The sequence below is a fragment of the Leptodactylus fuscus genome, chromosome 11 (assembly GCF_031893055.1).
Source record: "Leptodactylus fuscus isolate aLepFus1 chromosome 11, aLepFus1.hap2, whole genome shotgun sequence".
NCBI classification, from domain to species: Eukaryota; Metazoa; Chordata; class Amphibia; order Anura; family Leptodactylidae; genus Leptodactylus; species Leptodactylus fuscus.
In genome coordinates, this window is record NC_134275.1 from 46,713,743 (window position 1) to 46,734,780 (window position 21,038).

At 41.8% G+C, this 21,038-nt stretch overlaps 1 protein-coding gene across 1 annotated transcript in view; it reads right to left on the reverse strand.

Moving 5' to 3' along the window:
• Positions 1-681: 681 nt before the first annotated feature.
• Positions 682-21,038, reverse strand: part of LOC142184599 (discoidin domain-containing receptor 2-like) — a 71,798-nt gene continuing 51,441 nt past the window's right edge. Inside the window, exons 3-18 of the mRNA XM_075259578.1 lie at positions 17,374-17,515; positions 17,041-17,143; positions 14,496-14,724; positions 12,826-12,973; positions 12,630-12,735; positions 12,288-12,474; positions 10,863-11,109; positions 9,796-9,897; positions 8,417-8,574; positions 8,139-8,334; positions 7,494-7,738; positions 6,687-6,808; positions 6,250-6,447; positions 5,796-6,030; positions 5,564-5,713; positions 682-5,123 (exon numbers count right to left, since the gene is read on the reverse strand). Of these exons, the coding sequence (XP_075115679.1) occupies positions 4,983-5,123; positions 5,564-5,713; positions 5,796-6,030; positions 6,250-6,447; positions 6,687-6,808; positions 7,494-7,738; positions 8,139-8,334; positions 8,417-8,574; positions 9,796-9,897; positions 10,863-11,109; positions 12,288-12,474; positions 12,630-12,735; positions 12,826-12,973; positions 14,496-14,724; positions 17,041-17,143; positions 17,374-17,437 (2,631 nt within the window). The 5' untranslated portion in view covers positions 17,438-17,515 and the 3' untranslated portion in view covers positions 682-4,982. The remainder of the gene's footprint in view (positions 5,124-5,563; positions 5,714-5,795; positions 6,031-6,249; positions 6,448-6,686; positions 6,809-7,493; positions 7,739-8,138; positions 8,335-8,416; positions 8,575-9,795; positions 9,898-10,862; positions 11,110-12,287; positions 12,475-12,629; positions 12,736-12,825; positions 12,974-14,495; positions 14,725-17,040; positions 17,144-17,373; positions 17,516-21,038) is intronic.

Genomic DNA, 21,038 nt, shown 5'->3' on the forward strand with positions numbered 1-21,038 from the left:
ATTCGGCCAATCAGCGCTGGCTCTGCTGGAGGAGGCGGAGTCTAAGATCGCTCCACACCAGTCTCCATTCAGGTCCGACCTTAGACTCCGCCTCCTCCAGCAGAGCCAGCGCTGATTGGCCGAATTCCGTACTCTGGCCAATCAGCACTGGCTAATGCATTGTATTGGCGTGATGAAGCAGTGCTGAATGTGTGTGCTTAACACACACATTCAGCTCTACTTCATCGGGCTAATAGAATGCATTGGCCAATCAGCGCTGGCCAATGCATTCTATTAGCATGAACTGAGTTTGCACAGGGGTTCTAGTGCACCCTCGGCTCTGCTACATCAGATTGCTACATCTGATGTAGCAGTGCCGAGTGTGCATCAGATGTGTAGTTGAGCAAAACTGACTCAGCACTGCTAAGTCTCTGCATTCGCATAGGAATGCATTGGCCAGCCTTCGGCCAATCAGCGCTGGCTCTGCCGGAGGAGGTGGAGTCTAAGGTCGGACCTGAATGGAGACTGGTGTGGAGCGATCTTAGACTCCGCCTCCTCCAGCAGAGCCAGCGCTGATTGGTCGAGTTCCGTACTCTGGCCAATCAGCACTGGCCAATGCATTTCTATGGGGAAAAGTTAGCTTGCGAAAATCGCAAACTGACAGGGATTTCCATGAAATAAAGTGACTTTTATGCCCCCAGACATGCTTCCCCTGCTGTCCCAGTGTCATTCCAGGGTGTTGGTATCATTTCCTGGGGTGTCATAGTGGACTTGGTGACCCTCCAGACACGAATTTGGGTTTCCCCCTTAACGAGTTTATGTTCCCCATAGACTATAATGGGGTTCGAAACCCATTCGAACACTCGAACAGTGAGCGGCTGTTCGAATCGAATTTCGAACCTCGAACATTTTAGTGTTCGCTCATCTCTAGACATCATGTCTTATGACCAACCAAGAAGGGTCCAATGTAACCTATGGTCCAAATATCAAGTCCTCATTTTTGTAACCCAAAAAGGATGGGTGTGCAGATTGGACGGTGGCCATGAGGGGCTCAGGGTCAAGATGGAACTTTTCTTGGAACGATTTGGGGTGGAAAAATGATAAAAGGGGATGACCTTTAACACTCTAGTTCTAGACAAAAGAGATATTGGTGAATTTTGCCATTTTCAGCAGGAACCACCCAAAATCTAAGGTTTACAAGGTTCCCACAATGTGGGGTTTCCTTGGGGTTTCTTCAATGATAAGCAGCACTAGATGTGCCTGGAAGCCACTTCTCCCACACAAAGCAACCAAATGAATGTTCTTGTGAACCACGGAAGGAGCAGGATTCTAAAGTGCAAAGGTGACCTAACTAAACATGTAGTGGTCACTTAGCAAATTGCTCTGTTTATAGAGATGACAACTCAGTGGTTAAAGATACCCTCTGTAGGTGGTTCAGGCTTCCTCTGCCATGGCCAACCCATCTAAGTCTGATGCTCTTTTTGGTTGCCCATAGTCTACATCAGTATTATAAATGGAACAAAGTAGGTAGGTTGCGATGACAGATTTTGCCTAGTGGTATTGTCCTCTATGGTCTTATTAGTCCCTTCCAGCCTTGATGGAGTACATATGGATAGCTATGGATCTATTTTTCTGCAAAGGCGTGAATTTGTGAACCTTACCATGAACTTGGCCAGTCATAGCATAACATGTGGGCTGGAAATAATGCAACAAAACTGGTTCAATAAATGATCAAACAGGCAGTACCACATTTTTGGGACAATTTCCAACCCTCCAAGTCTACAAATGGAAAATCCTTCAGATAGATGTAAACACATGTCTATACATACACACACGACTGATGCATATTGCCATGTGCCACTACACAGATTCACCTAGGTCATTGCTAGGGCTACAACAGCCAAGTATGATCCCAAAAATGCAAAAACTGAACCATCATGGCTTTTGAAGGATTATAAGGGGATTGGCAAAAGAGATGTTCTTGTTTGCACATGAGTGTAATAGTACAGGGTGGCATCATGAAACCAACATCAGGGATAAGGGGTAACTGATGCAGTGCTTATCCAGACCACATGTAGGATTATACTGCATTACAAGCCCAGATTTCCACAGTGAGACATTTACTCACTTGCATGCATGACCAATATGGTGATGAGTCAACGTGACCTTCAGTAGATCCCATAAGAAAAAGACAATATGGCAAACCAAACACGTCTTCACTCAATATCACTCCATTTTAGCACAGTATGACCTTAATATTTCATGAATATCCTTTCAATATCACAGGGGTCATTATGGACATGTCCCATAGGACAGAAGTTGATAATGGCCACCATACATGGAATCTGTTGAGTTACATATCTGGTTAACTTCCACTACAAAGTGAACTCATGGTTAGGCCAACTGGTTTATGGTTGGAAGGCTGCGTGATTCCCAATCTGGTCATCTACAGACAGACCTTATCAAAAATAAGGCCATTCACTCAACCATTTATGGAATGGTCTGTGAGGATTGTCTCATGTTTAGCTTTTGAAATCAAGCCCTCTGGTATGCATGTAGTATTCCATGCTAGATGGTACCATGCTTGGAATCAAATGGGTTACATATATTATCATCTTTCTACTACACAGTCAACTCCTGATAGGACCAGTTGGTTTATGGCTGGAAGGCTACATCATGGTGATCTACAGATAGACCTTATCAGAAATGAGACCATTCACTCAACACTTTGAGGAATGGTCTGTGAGGATTGAGTCAGGCTCATTCCTAGAACCATATACATGTCGAATTCTATACCGGCCATTCAAACAAATGACCAACCATGGAACAGGTCATGTCATGAGCTCTCAGCTATGACTACCTGGTTGGTTAATTATAAAAGAACCAAAAAACCTACACTTACCACCAAGATGATTTAAAGGGCAGTTCCAGTTAATACTGATATTGATGTCACAGGAAAAGTAAAATTACTCAACTAAAATGGTATAAAAATATTCTAAATATACTCCCATCATGCCTTGGAGTGGAGCAACTTTTCACATTCTTATTCCTTGGGAGGACCTTTCTCTCACTGCTCTTGGACTCCCCCTACTGAACAATGCATGAACTACCAAGAAAAGTCAGAGTAGAGCCATACGATACAGGAGGATCTGAATTTGAGAGCCAATTGGTTTAGAGCTTTCATGTAACAGGCTAAGAAATTTTGTTAAAAAAAAATATATATAATTAAAATATAATTTTTGATACAATAAAATCAATAATCAACATATAACACTGTCTATATCCGGATATCCCATACGCTCAGATAACATTTTTGCAGTCTGTTGCATATCTATTTTGTACGTCAAAGGACCAAAAATATAAAAGACAAAACTAAAAATGGTCACAACCGTATAGACGTGTGAGGACCTACAGCCACCAATCAGGTAGCGGCTTCAGTAACAGTCTGTTAAGTGCACCGTTTTTGGGGAAATTATCTGATTGGTTACACAGGGCATCCAGACAAATAATTTTCCAATTACAAGATGTTTTATAGATTGACTGGCATTTATCCTCGAAATGTAAAGTTGTGGATATGACAGGTCTCTGTTTGGAGAACTGGTGCAGTTCCAGGCTTAGGTCCCAAGTCAAAACAAGAGGACCTGGTACTCTGATCTACTTCCACCACATATAACAGCAAAGGATGGCATGATCCTTATCCCTTATAAGAGTGAATTTCCTCCAAGATGCCTTTAGACTGGCATCACTCACCAAATGGAAATTTATGGATCTGAGAGATCTTATTTGGAGAACTGGAGCAATTCTGAGCTTAGGCCCAAGTTGAAAAAAAGATGACCAGGGAGCCTTACATGTCTCCATCCCTTATAATAGAGTAGGGTGGAATGAATCTCAAATCAGGCCCTCCTTACCCTGTGCAGTCTTACAAGGCAACTGTTGATGGGTCCAAACTCAGCTGAGGCCCCCATATCACTGGATCCTATGGTAAATATACCCTACAGTAAATTTATAGCCACATCTATACAATTATAACACAATTAGTCCATAAGCACAACATTAAAAACTCTAGCTAAGTAAAGGGACAGACTCTTGCCCAACTCAAAGGTCATAGATACCATCTCTGCTTCTTCTCAACGTGCCTTCTAGACCCTTACCAGCCAGATATCCACCAACATAAGAAGCGCTACTTATTACATATTCACATGTATGAGGAGGGTTCAAGGAGGAGTTAAAATATTGTGGCAGACTGAGCAAACAGGGACGTAGTCTATGGAATGGTAGGATGAGCCATAAACTGAACATCAACATAGAAAACAGTCAATCAAGTCCTGTCCTGTGACTATATTTATAAATTCATCTATCATATTTACAGTCATAAAAATAATCCATAAAAAAAGTGGGGATATGGTGTCTACAGTAAGAGGACCACTCCCAAAACACCATATAAGGCGGTGGTAGCATCTAAGGTAGCTTCCAAAACTCAATGGCCTTAGTTGGTGCCATCACATAAAAGTTACTCCTTTAGATTATTCTATGTACAAACTATTTCCGCCTCAAGACAGCAGGGCTTTGGATCTGTGCCATGGCAATATGATCACTCGATTGACGGACACACAAACCCCATACACATATATATAGATATATACACACAGAATGTAGTGGTACTTTTCAGTGGGAAATTGTAATACTTCTCACAACTTATTTCCAGTCCTCAATCCCAGCTGGTTTCTCCCCATCTGGGGAAGTGCAATGTTGCATTCTCTACCCCCTCTGGGGTCAAGTGTCTTGACATCTCAAAGGGCTTGGAACTCTGTAAGAGACTGAGGGTTCCGGTGGGGTCCCAGGAAGTCTACTAGCGCCTCAGGAGAACATTGTCTCTTGGTCCTTCTACAATCTACATCTAGATAACTAAAGGCTGTGTCCAGTATAGCTCCAGATGAGTCAGCTACGACAAGAGCTCGCCTCTTCAGGGTTATGTGTTTCTCGGTGTGCTACTTGTACACAGATTACACGATGGCGTCCAGTTGTTCTATCAGGAATTGGTGGATGGCCTCAAACGTGGGGCGATCTTTGATGTCTCTGCTCCAGCATTTCATCATCAGGTCGAAAATGGGGCTTGGGCAGAGGGGCGTCTGAGAGAGAAAGATCTAAAGAGAGAAACCAGATATCAGCATTTACATATCAAAGCCCCGGACATAACAGAATATTGTTGGAATTTTGTTTGTACAAAGGCGCAAATTACTAAAATAATGTTTATAAATGTATAGACGGTATAAGTTATATGGACCATTCTGGTATAACCTGGGTATCTCCTGTATATAATTCTATATGTACTGCTGGTATAAGTTATGCTTCTTCTTGTATATAGTGATATGGACCATCCTGGTATAACCTGGGTATCTCCTGTATACATTATATATGTACAGCTGGTATAAGTTATACATCTTCTTGTATATAGTGATATGGTCCACGCTGGTATAACCTGGGTATCTCCTGTATATATATACAGTATATGTATATATTTATTTATATATATATATATATATGTACAACTAGTATATGATGATATGGACTATGTAGACATTACCTGTCGTCCTTGGTCCCTGAAGAACTCCCCTGTATTTTCAATCACCTGCTCATCTGATAGGACACTGTATGGTTGCTCTTTGCACAATGTGAACATCTCCCATAAGGTGATCCCGAACGCCCAGACATCACTGGATGTGGTGAATTTCCCCTAAAAACACAACACAGATCTGGATTTAGCACAGAGCACACGGTTAGAAGTCTATCATATAGACATTTTGTCAGTCACTTACTAATAGGATACTCTCCCAGGCCATCCACCGGATAGGCAGCACCGCGCGCCCCTGGATACGGTAATAATCCCCACTGTATAAGTTCCGGCTCATTCCAAAATCTGCTATCTTTATAGTGTGGCTGTTCCCTACCAGGCAGTTTCTCGTGGCCAGATCTCTGTGTACAAAGTTCAGTGAGGCCAGGTACTTCATGCCAGCAGCAATCTGTGTGCTCATGTATAGGAGGTTGTGGAGGCTGCAGGGAGAAAGCATAGGTAGGCACTTACTTATCACCTGATATAGAGAAGCATGGGGGTTATTGCCCCTAAAGGAGTCCAAAGTAGGACCCCAGTGATGCCTGATACTGCTACAAAAGGTAGGAAGGGGTGCAGGGAGAGGCAATAATGCATAACATGAACCAGCATTGGGAACCATATAGGACCCCACTAATTTATACATGGCCCTTGTCACTTACCTTACAGATGGAATATTGTTGGCCGTAGTGAACTGGCTGCGGATCTCCCGCTGGGACAAGAACTGGTTGAGATCTCCATTTTCCATATATTCGGTTATCATACACAGGGGGTCATCCCGGACACAGACACCCAACAGGCGAATGATATTGGGGTGCTTGAGCCGAGAGATGATTTTTATCTCTTTCAGGAAATCATTTCTGTAGGAAAAAAACAAAACAAAAAAGGGGTCACCATCTAGGGTCCTGGAAGAAAGAGCAAAAATATGAAGCCCAGCCCCGGGTTGTTTCCAGAAGACTTCAACTACAATCATGATATAAAGGCTTGCAGTTTGTTTTATACATAGTGCAAGACTTGAGGCAGCAGAATCTTGTGCCAAGCTTCGCCCCCCCAGACCCTGCACTCTGTATGTAACAATCACGCTCTTCTACGTATGTACCTGGCGATTTTGGTGACGTTAGCTCTCAGCATCTTCACCGCCACTAGAACTGGTTGGTTACCGCAGTCGCTCGAGGACATCTCCAGGAAGTCTTGCAGCCCTTCCACCTCACACAGGTGAACCTGGAAGACATGGAGATGTGACCTAACACTCATCTAACATAATTACTGCATAATAGTGTGTGAACAGGGATTATTGTGCACTGTGGTGCCATTTTTATACATTCAGTCCATTGTCTCCCAGTACAAACCAGAAGAGGAACTTGTCCTGAGCTGAAACCCGCACATGATATCCTACACCATCGGCTGGAGATTATAAACCTTCTCTATCTCTTCCTGAATCATTTCCTCTTCAGTGTCACATTGCATTTCTCAGAATTATACCAGCCCCCCCTACCCCTGACTGCGCTGGAGATCTGCTGCTGAGGTTCATGTGATCTATGGAGATTACCATCATGGTGTTGGACTGAGTGACATGTTGTGTTGGGGTTTCAGACTAGACCAGGACAAGTCTCCAAAACTTTGCCTACTTACTACAGTCCTGGATTCTTCCATCAAAGCTGCTAGTAGAACCTAGCTGTATGTGTATTGCTCTTATTGACATAACTGTATGTAGGGAGCTCCCCTAGTGGTGGGGGTGACACCCAGAATTAACTGCAACAGAGCCATCTGCAGGCCAAAGCAAAGCTTTACACCTCATTATAATCAAAATTTGCATTCTTGAATTTCACAAGAATGATGTATAATGGGGAAGGGGGGGGGGGGGGGTGAATTTGCCTGTATAATAGAGTGGTCCAAGGTATCATACCTCTCCAAACTGTCCTTCCCCCAGTTTCTCCTTTAATCGGAGCTGGTTACGAGGAAACTCCCCCACGCTGATATCCTTCTTAGTGAGCGAGTCCACAGTGAGGGCTGGTACAGCGTACATATTATTCCCAGTCACTCCCTGAAGGTTAACAATGTCAGTCTCAGCATAGTGAGGAACGCTGTTCTGGAAGCCTTGATGTGGGGTGGACTTGGTCAGATCCGGTTCTGCGTAATCTCCACTACAAACTGCAAGAAAATGTCACATCAGTATATAACACTGAATCTACATGACTCCATATCTATATTATAATAGTTATATTCTTGTACATAAGGGGCAGTATTATAGTAGTTATATTCTTGCACATTGGAACAGTATTATAGTAGTTATATTCTTGTACATAAGGGGCAGTATTATAGTAGTTATATTCTTGTACATAGGAGCAGTATTATAGTAGTTATATTCTTGTACATAAGGGGCAGTATTATAGTAGTTATTTTCTTGTACATAGGGAGCAGTATTATAGTAGCTATATTCTTGTACATAGGAGGCAGTATTATAGTAGTTATATTCTTGTACATAAGGGGCAGTATTATAGTAGCTATATTTTTGTACATAGAGGCAGTTTTCCAGTATTACAGGTCGCACCTGAATCCTCAGCACTCTGGGATAGCTCAGGTAGTTTACGTAGTGGTTTGGTCGGCTGCTGGTAGTCAAGATCAAGAGGGAAGATTCTCTCATAGGTGGGGTTGGACTGGTGGATCTGTGTCTGGTTGTTGCCAATGGTATAACTGTAAAAGGACAATCGAACAGTGGCATCTTCTTCCAAGATTCGACGTGGAGCCTGAAAAGTATCATGCTACCATTAGAAGAATGTTTTAAACCCCAGGATCTTCCAATAAAAACGTCTCCCCTGAAGACTTTACCTTCTCCAGTCTCTTTTGTATATATTGTTTCCACAGGATCAGGACTATGATGATAAGCAGGAGAAGGATTATGGCCACCAAACAGCCAATCAGAACAGAGGTTTTTGGCTCATCTGGTTTGTCCAGTGGTCTGCTAATGGTGAATGGGAAAGTGGTTTCTGGAAAAGGGAAAGGCATAGTTTGCGGTTTGCGTCATAATCAGGTGGCTCAAGTTTTCAAGGTCAGGTTAAGACTGTAGATATGAAGATGGTAATGGGTTGTAGTTGGAATTCATAGCTGGCCAGGTTAGTGTTGGTTAGCGGTTGCAAGTAGAGGTTAATAGAGATGTGATAGGGATCAAACAGTAATCGTAACCCATATGTGGGCGCTGGAGGACATAGACTAGTACTGCTTGGCATTCACAGCCTAACAGTTGGTGTTGACATTCATAGATAAGCAAGTGTAAGTTCTCATGTAAAAACGTGTGTGCTGTGTTATTTATTGTTAGCCAGTTGTAATTGGTATTTTAAGCAAGTAATGATTGGACATGATAGACATTTATACTCATGTCTAGAGAACTGGTGGTTGGCCTTAATGGAGGGTTGTGTTCCTCATTGCACAAGTAATAGTTTACCATGATGGAGGGTTGTGTTCATGGTAGGACAATTAGTAGTTATCCATTGTGGAGGATTATGTTTATGGTTGGACAATTGATGGTTGGCCATGACAGAGGGTTGCATTTATGATAAGACAGATAGTGGTTAACCATCATGGAGGGTTGTGTTCATGAATGGACTAGTGATTGTTGGTCGTAATGGAAGGTTGTCTTCTAGGTAGGACAAGTGTTAGTTGTCCATAATGGAAGGTTGTGTTTTTGGTAGGACAATTGGAAGTTGGCCATAATGGAGATTTAAGTTTATGGTAGGGCAAGTTGTGGTTAACTATGATGGAGGGTTGTGTTCATGGTTGAACAAGTAATGGTTGGCTATGACGGAGCGATGTGTTCATGATCAGACAAGTAGTGGTTAACTATGATAGAGGGTTGTGTTCCTGATAGGAAAAGTAGTGATGAAGATAATAGGACAAGTAATGATTGGCCATAATGGACGGATGTGTTCATGATAGGACAAATGGTGATTAACCATGATGGAAGGTTGAGTTCTTGTTAGGATACGTAGTTTTATGCGACGATGGAGGTTTTTGGTTCTTGGTTGGACAAGTAGTGGTTGGCATTCACAGTTAGTGACAATAGCAAGTCAACTGATTGGCCTTGATCCCTAAGAAGCCTGTTATTAGTATACATAACAAGACAGCTATGAGTAGGCACAGGAGGATACTATGGTAGCAGTGAGTGGTGGAGGTCACAGCATGTGCTCATTTATGGGGTACACGTCACCCACCAGATTTCCTCTCAGTAGCATTCAGGATTGGGTTCTCAGTGGTAGCAGCCTTGACAGTAGTCGGAGGCAGGGTAACAATGGCAGGCACCTCAATATTCATGTCTGGGGGAAGAAAAGGACACCATTTAGTAAAAATGTGAAACTTACTAACTTTTTTCTGTATCATCTGGAAAGAATATTTATACGTATCCACAATTCAATAGAGAAGGTCCGCAGCACTTGATTGCTCTTTAAAATTTAACTTTTAATCCATTGATTAAAAAATAGCCAAAGACATACAAAGTGAAAAGTCGGAAAACATAATAACAAAAACCGTGGTTAAAAACTGTTGTCGCTGACGTGTTTCGGGACCTTAGCGTCCTTCGTCATAGTGCTGTTGGTGTTCAGAGATACCAACAGCGCTATGACTAAGGGACGCTAAAGTCCCGAAATGCGTCAGCGGTTTTTAACCACGGTTTTTGTTATTATGTTTCCCAACTTTTCACTTTGTATGTCTTTGGCTATTTTTTAATCAATGGATTAAAAGTAAAATTTTAAAGAACAATCAAGTGCTGCGGACCTTCTCTCTTGAATTGTGGATATGTATGGTTACAGCTTTCTGGAGTCCGGAAGCATGGGTCGTGCACCTTGAATTGGGAATTCTAAAGAGGTGAGCTGTATATCAATTTTTTTTTTTTTTCAATAAAGAATATTTATGACTGTGTCCCCAAGACAACACTTCCTGCGTCTTCTCTCTGGTGGTTCAGTGCTTTCCCGGAACCACTGGGTCTCATCTTTTTAAGGCTCAATATCTCTGTGATCAAACTAAACTGCTGAGTGAGAAGGGCAGGAAGTGTTGTCATGGGGAAGACTTTGTATGTGTTTGTAAACAGGAAAAAACACTACTGTATGGACATTTATAAGTACAATATGGCAGAGTTTATCAGATGCAGCAGGGCTCAGTTTATCATTTGGTACAATGAGTTATGATGTGACAGTGTATTACCTACAGGTAAAAATAAAACCTTAACTTTCGGCTCACAAATGTTCTCAAAAACAGACAAGACATAGAATATGAAATGTCTCACTTGACTGGAAGGAGATCTCGCTGAACATCATCCAAGTATCAGCAAAATAGAACTTGCAGAGGATGAAGCTCCCGACTCTCTGTTGTAACGGGATCATGACGAATCTAGAACTGGGGTTCTTGTCATCTAGAACTGTCACCACCCCCACTGACTCCGGCTCCCAGTCTGACTGTTGTCGAGATTTAAAGAAACACTCCGCCCTCTGGAAGATCTTCACCCCTTTGGTGAACATATTATTACAGTGGACCTGGAAGAGTAAGAGGAAACATTTATTAGTCCTCCCACAATACACAATATTGAGCACTCTCGCTCCCCTTATGAATTAAATACCATAACTGCAGTGATCACTGACATGTACATTTATAAATTCTAACTTCTACACTTTGTATGCAATGTCCTTACAAAGTCTAGCTGACTGAAACACAGCCTGAAGAACACAGGAGACAGTTCACACTAATGAGAATAACCTCAGGAGAAAGTTTACATAACTGAGAATGACCTCAAGAGACAGTTTACAGTAAAGAGAGAAATCTCAGGAGACAATGTATAGCACCAATGATGAACTCAGGAGACACTTTACAGCAAAGAGAAAAATGTCAGGAAATAGTTTACAGTAGTGAGCATAGCCCGAGGTCAAAGTTTACAGCACTAAGAAAGCACTAAGGAGACAGTGTACAGTAGTGAGCATAGCCCGTGGTCAAAGTTTACAGCACTAAGAAAGCACTAAGGAGACAGTGTACAGTAGTGAGCATAGCCCGTGGTCAAAGTTTACAGCACTAAGAAAGCACTAAGGAGACAGTGTACAGTAGTAGGCATAGCCCGTGGTCATAGTTTACAGTAATGAGAGTCATCCCAAGAGACTGAGAATGTCCTCAGGGGACAGTGCACAGTACAATCTCAGGAAACAGCTCACAGTAGTGAGAAGAGCCCGAGGTCATAGTTAACAGCACTAAGAATGAACTCAGAAAAACCATTTTATAGTTTATGAAAAATGAAAGTCATCTCAAAATCTGAGAAAGTCGTTTATAGCATGACCTTAGTAGACAGGTCATAATGGAGAATAAACCCATAAATCTATGATCTCAGGGTACAATTTACAACACTAAATATACAGCAGGTGAATATTCTTAGGATATATATTACAGAAGAAGAATGATCTCAGGACATTGTTTACAGCAGGAGTAAGACCTCAGAAGAAAGTTTACACCATGAGAATGACCTCAGCAGATAGTTACCAACATCTGGAGATGGTTAAAATAAAGGAATGACCCCAGAAGATAGTTATCAACATGAGAATGACCCCAGGAGATAGTTTACAGTAGGAATATGACTTCAGCAGATAGTTTACAGTAGGAGTATGACCTCAGCAGATAGCTTACTTTAGGAGTATGACTTCACAAGGTAGTTACATGATAACTCATTTACCTTCATGAATGTAAAGTTTCTGGGTCCATCAAACTGGAACTCTATCTCCACGTATCCGTTGCGCATGCTTTCATTTTTCCAGCCAACATAATCATAACCGGGCCATACACGATACTGGTGGCTCTGAGAAAAATCATCTAAGCCAAGGACTCCATCAGTAAGCTGACCCAAACCATCAAAGAGCCGTCTGCAGATAGACAACAGAATTACAGCTTCTAATATAATACAAATGTATGTAGGGTGAGAAGATGCAGAGAATTTCATCCATCCATCTATTTATCTATCTATCCATAGACACATTTACATAGATATATGAAGGGTTTGTGATCTAAAGTAAGATACCTCTTCTCTAGGTATCCATCGTAGGTAGAGTCATTCAGGTAGGCGATGGGATGTCCAGGAGCTATAAATGTCTCTCCTTCTGGAATACTGTAGGATTTCAGTCCATCTAGGACACAAATAATACAGGTCACTCTATGGCTCTCCAACATGTTGTGAAACTACAACTCCCAACATGCACAGCCATGACTGTCCTTACCTAGCCATGCACAGCCGTACAGCTCCACCCTCATACACACCGTCATGGGCACTTTAGTGACCGGGATGACTCGGATATGACTTGCAATAATCGGAGGTCTCAGATCGGTCAGGACCACCTCATATTCATCTACATTGCCTTTAATAACCTAAATATCCACAAACAGAAAACAATGATGAAAGAAATTATCTATCTATCTATCTATCTATCTATCTATCTATCTATCTCTAATTTGTATATCTATTTCATATTCTCTATTTAATATACAGCTGTCTATCTACTGTATCTACCTATTTCATATGTCTATCTTCCATCTACCTATCTATCTATCTATCTATCTATCTATCTATCTATCTATCTATCTATCTACCTATCTATCTAGTATTTATCTATCTCTAATTTGCATATCTATTTCATATTTTCTATCTATCTATCTATCTATCTATCTATCTATCTATCTGTCAATGTTTCTAGTACAAAGTTTCCTAACCTTTTCAGACTCGATCACACCTCGAAAAAAAATCCTATACACTAGTTTCTATTGTATAGTGTAGGTCCCATCTGAACTTCACATACTTATTGTTTGCATATGTCTTGGCGCCCTCTACAGAGCACTGCTGCATTTTTTGTGTCTATCTATTTACAGTATCTTATCCTATTCATATCCATTTCCATGTACCTATCTCATATCTATCTATCAATCACGAATTGTGATTCATTATTATTATTATTATTATTATTTAGTAAGTATTATCTATTTCTCTCCATTAGAAAGTAACCAAGTTTTCAGTGATGAGGAATCCGTTCGTGAATACACAAGGTCAGCGCTCACAGTGGCTGATTGACATTATCAGAAGTTATGTCAAGGATAAGCATCCAGTCACCCCTTCACCAGGCTGACAGCTCAGGGCCAGTCTGCGGTTATACAGTTCGCACCAATGTCGTAGTTTGATAGATATTATTTTTGATGAAAGGCTGTGAATAGCTTCTGTTTGTTTGTTGACTTACCTGGTAGAGTATTTGGCCACGTCGTGTCAGGGCAGGGTGAGGTATACCCATGCGAAGAAGACTTTATTTCTCCATTGACCATATGGATGTCACGGGTCTTACTCAGCTAGGTGGTGGAGATCAATCTCCTTGTGCTGAGACGACCTATATGGCTACCATTGGAGAATTCTAAATGTAGCGTTGTATGTGACTAGAGTCTGCGTAAGTTTTGTACAACAACTTGGGGTTTATTTTCTTTAATTTCAAGGGTAAATGCACTTAAAAGGGAACTTTTCAGCACCTCCAGCTCATTACATCCGGTAACAGGCTACAGCCACCCTTCCACTGATTCCAGTGCAGCTGGAATTTTTTTCTCTAGCCCTCACCATTCCTGAGCAATCATTTCTATTAGTTTCAGCACAATTAGGCTCTCTACTGTCAGACGGTCGGTCGTTGGCTAGAGTAGAAAGACAGGGATCATCCACCTGACAGCAGAGAACATAATTGTGCTGAAACTTACAGCATTGATTGCTCAGGAATGGTGAGGGCTAGTGAAAAAATTCCAACATCACCAGAATCCGTTGAATGACACCTCTAGAGGGATGTAAAGAGTTGGAGTTGGTGGAGGTTATGAGAAATTCCCTTTAAACACACATGGTACGATAATTTCTATAGAATTTTACCTGTTGCCCTTGGTGATCCTTCCATGATAGCCAGCGTTCTCCATTGCGGCTGTAGTCCACTCGGTACGCTCTGGCGAACTCCTTCCCCGTGGCTCGGGCATGGCGGCCTTGAGTTCCAATCAAGGTGATGAAGAAGAGTTTGTGTAGCTGTATCTGTAAGTACTGCACATCCTCGGGCTGCAGCAGACCCGCCGGACACCAAGCTCCATCACCTTCTTCCCGTTGTAACCTGGGAGAAAGATTATAGAATATCGCAACCATATCTTTTTCAATTTTGCCCCTGGCAGTAGCCAGTAGAACCACTATTGGGGTTGGTGTCTTAATTGACTTTCAGCCTAGATACAGTGGCTCATATAAGATCTGTGGTTTGGGATTCCTATACACAAGTGACTGGCATGTGGGCACTGTGTACAGTAAACAGTGCAAGGCACAGAAGGTCCCACCACCCACTCAAAATCATAGATTGTGCTTGTTAGTTTCTGTCCCACAACACAGGCCGATCCAGAATATGACGGATATCTGAAAACATTCACAGCGAGATGCCAATTACATTATCTGAGTCTTCCAAGAATTTACTTGTATATCATTGTTGGCAGCTCCTTGTATAGGGCATGGTTAATGAGACCAAGGGCTTCGAGAAGTAGGCCCTGTCTGAGCTGGACTAGGGGGTGCAGTAATGACCAATAAAAGACACAGCGAAAATGGTTCACCGCATGAATTATAGTGTCATATGCAAAATATGGAAATTTGCATATAGACTATAGAGCACCAAATATAGAAATAGAATGCTGCATATGTATTATTGAGTGTTACATATAGAAATAGAGTGTTAAATAGCAAATAGAGAGTGCTTCATATGGTAATAGAGTGCTATATAGGGGATATAGAGTGCTACATATAGAAATAGACTGCTTTATAAGGAATATACAGTGCTACATATAGAAATAGAATGCTATATAGGGAATACAGAGTGCTACATATAGAAATAGAGTGTTAAATAGTAAATAGAGAGTGCTTCATATGGTAATAGAGTGCTATATAGGGGATATAGAGTGCTACATATAGAAATAGACTGCTTTATAAGGAATATACAGTGCTACATATAGAAATAGAATGCTATATAGGGAATACAGAGTGCTACATATAGAAATAGAGTGCTATATAGGGAATAGGGAGTGCTACATATAGAAACAGTTATACAGCAAATAGAGAGTGCTACGTATAGAAATAGAGTACTATATACAGAATATAGAGTACTGCATATAAAATAAAATGCTATATAGGTAATATAAAGTGCCACATTTAGAAATAAAATTCTATATAGTGAATATAGAGTACAGCAGCCAGAATGCCACATATAGAAACAGGATGCTGTGAATGGAATATAAAGTCGTTCACATCTGCGCCCGGGACTCCGTTCTACAGGTTTCGGTTCCCTGCATAAAACTGGGAAAGAGATGGAAACCTGCAGTCATTTTTCAAAACCATTCATTTGAATGAGTTTGAAAAGTGTCCAGCCGTGAGCACCTGTGAGCGTTTTATGCTCTCCGCGGCGAAACCGTTTTTTTTTAACCGGACACAGAGTCGGACATGCAGTACTCTGTGTCCGGTTTAAAAAAAAACTTTCGCCGCGGAGAGCTCAAATCGCTCACCGGCGCTCACGGCCGGACTCTGCATGACAGGTTTCTGTCTTCTGCCGCCAGAAGACGAAAACCTAATACAGAGTGCTGAACACTGGTGTGAACCCAGCGTCACTGAAAGAATATAGAGTGACACATATAGAAAACACTGAGAGTCTTCAGTAGTTGATACCTTTTTAATGGCTAACAAAAATCATGATAGATTGCAAGCTTTTGAGACTACTAGGTCTCTTCATCAAGCATGGTATAACACAATTTCTGAAGACATGCATATTTATACATAAAAAGAGCACAAGAATAAAGTGTTTGGTGCGCCAGGTGATGGAAAGCAGTACACACAAATAAATAGATAAGTTGAAAAACAAATGATCAGTTCAAAGGATGGCCCTCTGAGTTTTATGGTCCCTTTGACTAGTGATGCGATGCCTAGCTCTTGTAGAAGGACATAAATCCATGCAACAGATTTAACCCCCTCTGGAATGAGTCAAATGTGGTCATGCGTTTATATTCCCATATTCTTCTGTTTCTTTTACATTTGAAATTCCCCCTTAAAACCAAAATCTTCATGTCATTGATGATATTATGATTTTGATTGCAGAAGTGTTTTGGTACAGGGAGGTCTAGCCTAGCTTTTGTAGAAGGACATAAATCCATGCAACAGATTTAACCCCCTCTGCAATGTGTCAAAGGTGGCCATGAGTTTATATTCCCATACTGAAGACTCTCAATCTTTATATTTCATATCCACTGGCTAATATGGTACAAATATATATATTTTTCCTTATACATATAGAAATAGGATGCTGTGTATGGAATATAGAGTGCTGCATATAGAAATATATGTGTGTATCTATGTGCTGAGACTACAAGATGACTTTGTCCTAGCTGTAAGTCACAGTCCATACCTTGCATACTGGGGCCCCGTAGACTCATACCATTGGCTGGAAGCAGTGATGTCCTCATCACGTATTGTTCGGTCATGCATGCCCAGGGCATAGCGACATATGGCTACCGAGAGAAGAGGAGAGACATTGATGGGGATGACGGAACAACTACTAGCCAAGTCCTGCATAAAAACAACAGCCATAAAACTGCAACGTATCAATTGTAACAAACCCTCATCTGTGAAAAGTACTACGTCTCTCCAGGGTTTCTGCCTCTATTCACTGACAATAAGCAGACATCCTGGTAAAAACCTGAAACAAAATCTATTGACAGGTTGGAGATCCCATCCTTACCAGGTATAACTTCTGAGATAGAGTGTCCAGTCAGAAAAACCAGCAGAAAAATGCGGAGATACATCCTGCGGAGCCCAGGCGTGTACTGACCCCGCTGGCTTTCCAGTTCTGTTGTCGGTCACTGGGTCACTCAGCTACATTTCTGTAAGAAGAAGGAATATATTCAGACATTGGACAGACAGATGGCGCAGGCCCAATCCTAAGGGGGCAATGAAAAATAGGCAGCAAGTATAGGACATGACATCTCTACTGGTATCCTCAGAAATAGGCAAGACTCTATCTGAAGAAGCTTAGATAAAATGATGCATGGATAGTAGAGATATTTAAGTGGTCTCCTGACCTCCACCAATCCTGAGGACAAAGGCCAAGAAAACCTGTGCTGTGGCGCCAATCTCAAATAACCAGGAGGTGCAAGGAAGTGCTGAACCAATAATGCAACCCCTACATTGTCAGGATCTGGACCCTCACCAGTCATAAGGTGATGGAGTGTGCTAGTGATTGAGAGTACCCCTTTAAGTACCCATCTGGTTTGTCATGTAATAGCACATATAACCAGTAGATGGCAGCATATATCTTCATATTTCCTATTTGTGTCCATGTGGATAATTTACTAGAGGTAAGCAGAGCCAAATGTGAATTACATGAGGAGGGGGATAAGAACAAGATTTCCAGCAGCACAGAGTATTTGAGGAGTAGAGTGTGCAGATCGTGTGGGAGGAAGTGACCTGTCCAAGGACTGAGAACAATGGTGAAGAAACAGGGTATGTACAATATGTAGTAAAATAAGTCTTCAAATAAAATACACCTTTGGATTAATAAAAATACAGTAAATGACAATGCTGTCAACTTAGATGAATGCTTTCCAATGACTGATAAAAGAGAGCAATGCCTAATGAGTAACATTTCCCCATGAGATATTAAGTAGCTGACTATTTTCAGCTCCTTACTAATCTTATTTGGTCATTTCTTAGGTTCCTAGAAAGCTGGGTGACTACGACGATTAACCATATTGCTCTGGGGTTAACACAGCTGTCCCAGAGACCTGAATGTCAAATGCCTTCAGTTACAGGACATGGGGCTTATAAGCAGATCAATGGAAAAGCTGGGTGTCAACCGTTCACAAAAACAGATCTAACCAAACATAAACAGAAAGAGATCTACCGTATATCCTAAATCCTGAAATTTCCCCACTGTGGGACTATTAAAGGATTATTAAAGGATTATCTTATCTTATCTTAAATCAGTGGATCTCTAGTGAAACTACAACTCTCAGCATGTCCGGATGTTGAGAGATGTAGTATGTAGTCTGTTGAATAGGCTCCATTACCTGAGACTAAAGTCGCCCTTGATTGCCTCCTGGGGTTGCAAGTAACCCTCCTACTGAGGTGCCTTGGTCTGTCCCCTGTGCTTCGGCAGCAGATCTTTCACCCCCTGTCCCTGTCATCTAGGAATCTTTGCCTTCTCCGCCTTCTTGTTTTTCTCCTGTTCTGGATGTTTTCAGGGTTAAAATTCCTGGAATCATCTCGTGAGTGGCCGTAATAGAAAACATATGGAATTATCTGTATGCAGGCCGCTGCCCGCCAATTCTCCTCATGCCACCGCCATCATAGATAAAACCTCAGAGAACATTCAGGTCCTGCAGTTGTCATCCTGTGTCAGGGTGATACACAGTTATTTAATCAATTTTGGACACTGGGTGATAACTAATATTGAGTCCCATAATAAATAACATGTTTTATCAGCCATCTTTCCGAGATTCCCAATATATAAGTTGATACCCACTCCATCATTGCTGAGTAACTGGGCAGATTTGCCTTTTAGGAGTCTGGGAAAGTTGGATAACAATTCCTTGGAGAAGAGTTGCCGTAAACACAGCAGAGCAGATAAAACCTGTATACAGGATACATATAACCATACTGTACAGTACAGTACCAGATGTCCGTCACTTACAAACAATGCCTAAATAATAATACTATGTAGTATCACCACCACTATACACTGCAATGATTGTATACTGTCAGGGGTGCCTTAGGCGGCGCTATGGGAAGGGCGGCATATTTACAATTTTTATTTTTTTTTTACAACTTTTTTTCCCTAAACCAGGCCACTCTGAAAAACAAGACTGAGCGGTCCTGTCTTGGACTGGCTTAGACCTCTGCATCTCAGCGTATGTGGCGATGCTAAGACGTCATCATGCCTCCTGCGCTGAGACTCAGATGTCTTATGCATGGGTGAAGGAAGAGGAGGCGGCGGCGGCTTGATTAAGGGATTTTTTTAAAATAGGCAGCTACCTGCTGGAGTATTCTCTATTATGGCCCCTGCAACCTCTATTATGCCCCACAGCGGCCCCTGCAACCTCTATTATGCCCCATAGTGGCCCATGTGGGGCATAAAGGAGATTCCATAAGTCACTGTGGACCATAATAGAGGTTGCAGGGGCCACTGTGGGGCATAATACAGGCTGCAGGGGCCACTGGGGGCATAATAGAGGTTGCAGGGCCCACTCTCTGCAGCTTTTGACCATCTTCAATGTTGGGCCTGACATCATATGGGCCAGACCATACAGTGTTCAAATAATACCGCCATACGGTATGAAATAATAAATCCATATAGTGACTAGATAACAGCTCCATACACAAAGTCATACTGTACATAGGATAAATACAGCTTGACATATGTGGTCACAACCCTCAGGTGTCAGGCTGTTGTTGGTATGCCTTATAGCAGGAATGAGTGGAGTGCCCTATACGGGTGTCCTGGTTGAACACCTCTACTCTGAAGCCTCTTCATGGCAGTGAGTCTTCACAATGGATCTGTAATATTAGGCTTAGTACATATTTCCATAGACATGTAGCAGAGCTGAGTTTGATGTTTACAAAACATGAATACTCTAGTTCATCTATAGTTATTTTACTATATTATCTTTGTGAACTACAACACTACACAAAAGACACAGCTCAATTTCAGCTCTTCTACATATGTAGAAAACAACTCAGCTCTGCTTCATTTGACAAACTCAGCCTCGCTATAACCCCATTAGAGTTACAATCAGTTACATTACCCTGGGGGTGAGGGGGGTCAGATGTGGAATATACAAATGGTCCAATGCAGGTGTTATGACAAGCCCCTCCCTGGAGATGATATTAGATGGTTATTTATGAGTGTGGAGGGATCGACACAGGAAGCTCCTCCCATGAGGATAGTGGAATGTGCTGGATAAGGAGTCTGACAGCTTGGCACTGGACAATAATAATTTGACAATCCACAGAAAGTAGATAATTTGGTACTGCAATGCAGTGCCCAAATAATACGTATATATAGTGCTGATTATCATCAATGGCTAAATCATACCACCAGAGAGTGCTCAATTAAAACCACAATATGGTGTCTAAATAATGCTATTCTACAGTGCTCAACTAAGGCCCCGTTCCCACGGAGTAACACACCACTCATTTAGGCATGTATACACATGTCAGAGTGAGGCGCTTCAAAACAGATCCTATTAACTTCAATGGGTGCCAGCTTACACGCGCTACACATTGAAATCAATGGAAGGCTTTATAACCCATTGATTTCAATGTGTAGCGTGCGTAAGACCGGCACCCATTGAAGTCAATGGGATCTGTTTTGAAGCGCTTCGCTCTGACACGTGTATACGTGTCTAA